At 43.5% G+C, this 8797-nt stretch overlaps 1 protein-coding gene across 1 annotated transcript; it reads left to right on the forward strand.

Annotated features, from left to right (window-relative positions):
- Positions 1 to 4849: 4849 nt before the first annotated feature.
- Positions 4850 to 5731, forward strand: LOC147885246 (uncharacterized). The gene is made up of 2 exons (XM_087398034.1): positions 4850 to 5352; positions 5489 to 5731. Exons 1-2 carry the CDS (start codon positions 4962 to 4964, stop codon positions 5599 to 5601), a joined length of 504 nt encoding a protein of 167 aa, XP_087254160.1. The 5' UTR covers positions 4850 to 4961; the 3' UTR covers positions 5602 to 5731.
- The last annotated feature ends 3066 nt before the right edge of the window (positions 5732 to 8797 follow it).

The following is an 8797-nucleotide window of genomic DNA, read 5'->3' on the forward strand; positions in this document are numbered from 1 at the left end:
GATGAATAAGATAGAATGAGCATAAAATAAGGGATGATGATGTAGGTGATCAATTGTATGTAAACCTTGAGATAGACATGTTTGGTGTGCAAGACGTGTCTCAAGATGAAGCCATCGATGTAAATTCTACTAATTGTACATTAATTTGTATTTTAATTAAGTTCACTATCAATATATGAGTGTTTTGATCTAAATTTTGGTGTAGATACTCTTATATTTTTTATCTTTCAAATGACCAAACTTGTGGTCCAAAATTATTTTGGGACCCTTTTAATGATGCTCTATAAAAATGTTGGTATGGAAAAATGTACCTAGGCGTCGGTGAAAGTATCAGTGCAAGGGTTGGTGTCAGTCGGTATGGTAGTTGGTATATATGTTGGTATAGGGGTTGGTATATATGTTGGTATACACCAACCCCTATACCGACAGATATATCAACGACCATACCAATGGCTATTTTGATGTCTACACCAACATCTTCTCTGCCTGCCAACCGTATCGACGATCTTCATGCCGACGCCCATGAAGCATTGGAAGGCAGCGTCGAAAAGAGGCCCGTGCTTGTAGTGCATGAGGATGCCCTGTACTGAAAGTATTGAAGACCCATGCTCCTCAGTAGATCACAATGTCCAGTCAGAAAAGTCCTCTAGTGGCTCTTGTAGAGTTCTCCTCCACTGTCGATCCTCAATGACCCTCGAGGTAGGTGCATAACACAAACACATCTATCTCTGTTGAAAAACAACCATGATGTGCACACTGAAAGTACATGCAGACTCACTTGACTGACCTCCATGACTGAAGTCAAAAACCTCCTCTAATAACTGCGAAATCCTCCACAAATCCCACATCACCCCCCTCTGAATCACAACACTACGACTCTATGATGGCCACTGGCACAACGGCTCTATGTGGCAAGGTAGGATAGCAAGATTGAGAACATCCTCCAATAGCCCTGTAAGACCATTGATGAATCTCCAAGGCCCTCCTCTGGATCACACACTGTGAGACCACTATGGCCCTTGGCTCCTGCAACTAAAGTAGCTCTTTGTGGTAGGCGAGGTAAGATAGGCAGGATGGGTGGTAGAGGTTGGAAAAGCCAATCCATATTCCTGTCAAGAAAACATGTCCAGTAAACTGAACCAAGTCCACTCATCGATGTGGATGAAAGTAGAACTTGCCCTGTAATGAAATCAATCCTTTCTTATAAGAAGGTGAGACTCTCCCGACAACACAGTACTCTCTAGATACAAGATTCCTCCTCCAAAGTTGGTTGTCCAAAGTCCCGAAGTCAATCCTTCCCTGTAGGAAAGAAGCCAAAAAAATGATCCTCTATGGGTGTCTAGCACACCTATCCTTTGTAACCTGTGTAAAATGAATCGAAGTCCACCCTTCCCAATGGAAAGGTGAGAATCCTCCAACAAACTCTCTAAGTGTCTACAAAAGAGTACACCTCTCCTCTGATATAGTGAGACAAAACTCACCTGATTCAGTAGTACCAAAGACTACATAGCCTCCATGAATGAACTCCATCAATCTCCTGTATATCCTTGGGAGTTTGGATCACCTCTGTATACATCCTCCTCTGAACCTATAACTTAGTGATGCACATGACCACAACTATGCATGACCCCCCTCAAGAGCACAACTCTGTGTGTCACCCCAATGACCATTGGCTCTTTCTCTTGAAGTGAGCTCTATGTCGTAAGGTGAGTAGGTAGGACGTCCCCCTCTGAACTTGTTGATCCAACCCGAATCTGCATGACCTCCCTCTGAAGACCACAACTCTGTGAGAATCTGTGACTCCACGAAGACCAATAGCTGCTCCACTCGAAACTGCTTGGTGAGGGTAAGGTAGGTGGGAAAGGTATAAATGATCGGGAATGCTGATGGGATTCATCCAAATGATCCTCTATGGGTTTCTAGCACACCTATCCTTTGTAACCTGTGTAAAATGAATCGAAGTCCACCCTTCCCAATGGAAAGGTGAGAATCCTCCAACAAACTCTCTAAGTGTCTACAAAAGAGTACACCTCTCCTTTGATATGGTGAGACAAAACTCACGTGATCTAGTAGTACCAGAGACTACATAGCCTCCATGAATGAACTCCATCAATCTCCTCTATATCCTTGGGAGTCTGGATCACCTCTGTATACATCCTCCTCTGAACCTGCAACTTAGTGATGCACATGACCACAACTATGCATGACCGCCCTCGAGAGCACAAATCTGTGTGTCACCCCAATGACCATTGGCTCTTTCTCTTGAAGTGAGCTATGTGTTGTAAGGTGAGTAGGTAGGACGTCCCCCTTTGAACTTGTTGATCCGACTGCATGACCTCCCTCTGAAGACCAACTTTGTGAGAATCTGTGACTCCACGAAGACCAATAGCTGCTCCACCTGAAACTACTTGGTGAGGGTAAGGTAGGTGGGAAATGTATAAATGATCGGGAATGCTGATGGGATTCATCCAACCTGACATTGATCCACCTATCTAATATCCAAAGTCAATGCTCTGTCCACTTACAATGATAACTATGAGAACCAACGGTGCGAATCCACGAGTGTCCTATAGTCAAGCCTTCTCAGGAGGAAGGGCCATTCACACAAGTGCATTACACCCTCCATGATTGCAAAAGATCCATCTTGAAAAATCTTCTTTTCTCTACCATGAAGCTCGATAAGTGATGCGACACGCACATCCCTACTCGGTACAAACGATTGCCTACTTCTCAACTACCAGACGATTGCGCTAAGCGAGAGGGCCTTGGGAGAGGGAGACCTTGCCATCCACTTGCTCTTAAATTGCAAAGTCCTTGCACAGAGAGAGAGAGAGAGAGAGAGAGAGAGAGAGAGAGAGAGAGCTATCCACAACAGCAATACACCACCCCTTGGCAAAAGCAGTTTTGAATTTGGTTTGCACTCTTCTTGCGATTCACCTACCCATTCGAGGAAAACATTCAATGTCTCTTTTTCAGTGCCCATTCAAATATTCATCTAGATCCATCACCCCACTCCTCCTTTTTAGTGCCTAATTTTCACTTTTTTCAAAAGAATGCAAATTTCTCTGTTTCTAAAAAATTTAGGAGCACCATGTGGCATTCTACTTTGTGCCTTTGCATGCCACATGTCAGTACTCCCTGTGGGAGCATTATATATGAATAGATAATCACAATGATAGGCTTAATTTTATCTAATGACCTATAAAAATAGCATGCCATGAAGATGAAGGAGAGTGCAAAATTTCATTTGATCCCACAATACTGCCTGCCCAAAGAGCTGTATGCCAAAGTACAACCATTGCATGCAAAAGTGATGAGGCAACACATGCGCAAAGGGGGCATCACAACCCGTCGCCACATCTGCATGATGGAGGGACAAGTGTTCACACAAACAAACATAAGCAGCACATGTAGATGACAAAATAAGAACGAAGACACCTATCACAACACTTGCCCACAAAGCTAATAAAATTCCAAAATTCAATTATTTTTTTGGCTAAACAATATCCGTATTCCCATTAATATTGACCCAAAATGCAAAGAGCAATCGTTACTTTGATAGCATAGCGGCACAAATTCAATTACTAGCGCCACATTCATCCACTTGGCCCAATCATATTTTGCCATGTCACACACCCAGTAGAGAAGCAAAATCTCAAACTTAGAAAGCAAAAACAAGGACAACGCGTCACACACCCAATAGAAAGCAAAATCTAAAACATAGCCACCGTACGCTGAGTTCTCCGCAGGGAAGATGGTCTCTGATGATGACCTTCTATTGAGTCTCAACAAAATACTGAACACTCCTGATCTTACTGCCACAACTAGCTCCACCATGCACAGGTAGCTTCTAATGTTTAAGAAAGCAAAGCATTCATCAGACGTTATGTCAACCTTTACCTTGAACACCACCAACAACAGAGGCAACCACGGATGGACGAGGCTAGAGTGAAGGCTGAAAAGGAAGCACGAGAAGGTGCAGAAGAGCAAGGCACAGAGGAGATTACATATGAGGTGATTGGTTGTATGTGTGCATATGGATCATTGTATATTCAGCGAAGCTACAATTGAAACAACTCGTCTAGCTAGGTAGGCATGCAGATAGCTATCTTGGTAGTGTGGAGAGTTGTGTACATCCATCTCTTGACGATAATTGCATGCATCTCCTCGATGAGAGGCTAAACATGGATGTCTTGTCTGTGGTGGCCATTTCATTGCCTAGAAGTGACAATGTTGTAACGCAAGGACTCCACAAAGGAGCATCGAAGATTGATGAGAGAGTTGCTTCTCAAGACTACCTCAAAAAACACTAAATGCTTGTCAAGTCAACTATGTGAGACTTGCACTTTTCTTTTGGGTCTTAATAAATATACTTGCGCTTTATAGAAGGATAACTTTGGGAATTCCCAAGAAGGATGAAGAGATACATACGGAGGTCTGTAGCCTAGGGCTAATGAAAAATCATAATATTGTGCTAGGCCCTGCATTGATGAGCACATATGCCAAACCTGGCATGCTCGCGAAAGCAAAACAAGATGGATTCAAAACCTTGCCCAATCATCCTCACATATTCTTGTGTGTGTTCTGGTCGTAAAAGAGGAAAGTGGCATTGAGGTAGTCTGGTTCCATGGAGTCCACCCCTTCTAGTCCACCCCTTCTAGATGTCCCAAAGGCGATCGATGTGCGAACACAATGTGCGAACACAAGAGAGTAGAGCATACCCATGTCCTGCCCATTGGCATTGGTCAAGTTGCCCGCTCACCCATGGATAGCACACTAGTTTGCCCGAGCCTTTACTATATAGAGGCAGGCACTATGGTAGTTTCAGACCGACTCCCCGTGGCAAGGAGCGATGGGGTGGAGCGGTCTCCTGTGAGCGCACCGTCTGTCCTCATCAGTACGCCTTTCGTAGGTGCGTCCTCTTCATACGCGTGATCAGGTGATATACCAGCGTGTTTTAGATGAGCTACGCAACACTGAGAACCTGCAATGGCACAGAATTCAAGTTCCTCACACTGCCCAAGGAGCTTTCTGTGTGCTGGCGCACGCCAGGAGTGCGGAACAAACAGCCGGGAGAAAAGAGCCTGCCCCTCATGCTCCTCTCTCGGGAATGCTACAGTCCACTCTATCAACAGGCTATGAAACATTTTCTCCAGAGTCCTTGGCGTGATTTCGGGGTGGTATTTTTAGGCAATCCGGGGATCGGCAAGTCTGGATTCTTGCTTTATATCCTCAGGCGTTTGCTTGTTGCTGAGGAGAGTGTGATCCTCAAAGTTCCACATCTCAGTTACTGTATATGCTGCCATTTTCGACCTGAACTGGTTGTCAGCACAACAAAGACTGCCACCCAGGGTGTGGAGGCCCTCTTCAGTGATACTGAGAAGCCTTAGTTCCTTGTAGATAGATATGTTTCTGAAGCTGACTGGGCACAGTCGAAATTCATCCTTACCTCTCCCCTAATAAGAAGTCTAACTATCATGAATTTCAGAAGCCGGATGCTATACAGAATCTGTTTGTTCCTGTCTGGAAGCTGGATCAATTATATGCTCTCAATCAACAACAGTTTGGCCACAAGGAAGTAGAGGTGGAAACGCGTTTTAACAAGTGGGGAGGTATTCCTCGCTATATTGTATTGGGGAAGATCGACGAAGCGGTTGAAGAAAAGCTGGAGAGAGCTGCAGGACTTGTGGCAGACGCTGAGAAGATACTTGACACACATAGCCTGCTTGATGATGTGCCTAATTTGATACTTTAGTTTGACTCTAATAATTAGTATCTGAAGTTCTGTAAGTTAAGGTCTAACTAGTGAACTGCACTTTGCTCAACTGTGCTTTTGTTCACTGTTGTATGTGTGTGAGCTTCCCAAAAAAAAAGGTGCCGTATAGAAGAGAAAGTGTACGTCAGATAGCCTTTTACATATTCACATTAAAAAGTGCAATTATGATGAGGCTTACAACAAAGAAGTTAATCAGGAAACATTCTTGTTCTTAGAAGCACTAAACACAGACATGTGTGAATTAAGGAAAGAACAAGGGCGTTGACCTTCAAAAGCATTGCTAGTAGAGACTCCATCATCAAATATCCATGCATTGCCGACAAATAATCGACAAAACAACACAAACTGCATGTGAAATCCACCTGAAAGAGCTCCAAGAAGGTTCCATTTACATAATAGTAGCATGGTACAACGAGGAATAGAGACCTTGACTCCTGAGTCCTTCAACATGAACATCTCAAGCCTCAAGGAATTTGATAGCTTGAGAAGGTAACTTGTTTGGTTGGCATGATTATGGTTTAAAGCTTTCTGGATTTCCAAACTTGTTTTGCAAGCTCATCAATAGTTGACCATTGAACTCTCATACTTTTAGAGGACCTTCAAGTTGTTGCCCTCCTCTTCTAGAGATCCATGTAGCATGTAAAATAATACTCACAGTTTTATTTTTCATAGGATTCCATACAAAAGTTACGTGAAAAACCTGACATTATGATTTGCTTCACTACATCACAAAGGGGGTTATTCTATATGTGGACCAAGTGCTAATCTAATCCTTTCAAGAATCATCAGATTTTTAAAAAATTTTGATGATAGCTATTGAGAGAGCTAGAGTCGACCTCTGGTCCTCAGATGCCCTCATGCACTCCCATCTCTTCTACCTTACCACCTAGATTCCCACTCCCTCTCCATCGCATCGCAAGTTCGTCATAACCGAGCATCACCCTGTGCCTCTTCAAGACACTGGCGTTCATCAGCACGGATCACCTCTGTCATCAAAGCGTAGTTGACCAAGTGTTCCCGCACCCTTCTTTGCTCCTCTATTCTCTTGGACCGGCGGTGTTCGGATGGTTCCTCCTCAATGGTTGGAGGTTCTCTGTTGTCCAAAAGCTGCTTTACCCACTTCAGGAATGGCCATTGCCGTTGTGGTTCTGCAGGCTCTTCTTCCTCTTCTTTATCTTGAATCCTCCCAAGCACCATTAGGGGAGTTCGGTCTATTGTTGGTGGTTGTACTGGATGGATATCCTGGTCCTGGTTGTCTGGGAAGGAAGCATCCTCCTCTAATTGATGCGGCTTTTTTGAGAAGACCACATTGCGACTTACTATTACCTTCTTGGTAACAGGGTTATAGAGATGGTAACCCTTCGCCTCTTCACTGTAGCCCAAGAAAATACACTTCCGTCTCCATCTTTGCTGCTTGCGGCTCTCTTCTTGCCCACGGAAGGGCAAGTCTCCTCAGCCTTGCCTATCCTCACAGAACAGTTCCCCTTTTGGTCACCTACTCCCTATAGGTGTTAGGCCTTCTTGTTGCTATTGCCCCTCTTTAGGATGCACTAATAGTGATTGGGCTAGGTATCTAGAATCTAGATGACGGTAGATTCATTTATGGATATTTCTTGAACATTGGATCTAGTCTGATAGCTTAGAGCAGCAGGAAGCAAAGCATTCTTTCTCTGTCTTCTACATAATCTGAATATAGCGTAGCAACACATGTGACTTGCAAAGCCGTTTGGTTTAAGAAGAATTATGAAATATATCAAACTAGAGCTCTATGAAGCCGTCCAAGAATCATGCTCATACTGAACCTATAGAAATTCAACATCACTTTGTACGTGAGAAGCTTCTAAGGAATAAAATAGATTATGTTATTATTTGAAAGAGGATGGGGTGGCTGATATCCAAATCTCTTGCAAGGATTAAGCAAGAGAAGTTTTCCACCATGATGGGTGTTTAGCCACCTAACTTGTTCATCAAGGGGGAGGATTGGAAAAGTAAGCGATGAACTATGGATTGGTTCATCGCTTTACCATTGGGGTGATCTAGTGGTGAGAATTATTTAATGGTTTCCTAGAGTGATATTAGACCTTGGGTCCTAGGCTAGACCACCCATGGCATCATGCCATCAAGCCACATGAGGTGGCATACCCCAACATGCATACACTATGGATGAAGGGGATGTGCACATGCCACATGGCAACATTCTATTCGTCTGGGTATGCACTCACCACACCACACAATCTAGGCCACCAATCACATGTTAGGATTCCATCCATCCTTGTGTGTTAACTTTCTCCCTAATTGAAACACTTGTGACTCGTATTCTTCTCGGAGTCCATGTGGGCATGCTTCTACAAGGTCATCATCTGCAACTGCTACTCCAATGCTGTCGAGTTGGTTTGAGATGTTCTGGTATGAAAACCTGAATGCTTCATGATTCTTTTTGGACTTCATGCAAGCTATGCCTCAGCTATAGCTTTTGAGTCTTGGTGTTAGTTTCGTTGAGCTTGGCGATTGCATCCAATATGTCTTTCGCATTATCCTTGTCTTGTACATGTCTAAGGATGGTATCCTTGATAGTTATGGACATGAAGTGTATTGCTTAATAGTTCTTCACCCATGCTTTGATGGATGTTTGACCATTTTTTGGTTTGGTCTCAACACCGATGACTACATCCTAGCTAGGTGCAGTTGGGGGCAGAGATCACTCGCCGGCCTCACAATGGAACACACTCCTACTATTGATATTCAAGATCAAAGGGTGAATAGAATTCCATGGCAACAAAATATTCCATAGAGATATTTTCAAAGTGAATCGGATGAATTAGATATAGAAGAAGAGTTCATTCTCCTCCTACTCATCCTCAATGCCTGAGTCACCAATTTATAGCAGAATATGCTCCTTGGAAACAAATGGCAACAAAAGAGAGAGAAGCAGTCTTTCAGATGTCTCCTGAGAATGAAGCAGAACTATGTAGATGCATAGATCAAGTCTTTAGGCATTGGAAAACAAGATGAGTTCTAGGC

This window comes from Dipteris shenzhenensis, chromosome 26 (genome assembly GCF_047967505.1).
Source record: "Dipteris shenzhenensis isolate YYH24624 ecotype China chromosome 26, Dip_SZ_1.0, whole genome shotgun sequence".
In the NCBI taxonomy this organism is placed as follows: domain Eukaryota; kingdom Viridiplantae; phylum Streptophyta; class Polypodiopsida; order Gleicheniales; family Dipteridaceae; genus Dipteris; species Dipteris shenzhenensis.

What these genes read in the sequence shown, in the direction of transcription:
- LOC147885246 (XM_087398034.1), top strand. Translation starts at nt 4,962, where the DNA reads ATGAGCTACGCAACACTGAGAACCTGCAATGGCACAGAATTCAAGTTC. An exon ending in AACAAAGACTGCCACCCAGG is followed by an intron (nt 5,353 to 5,488) that starts GTGTGGAGGCCC and finishes CATGAATTTCAG; the next exon opens with AAGCCGGATGCTATACAGAA.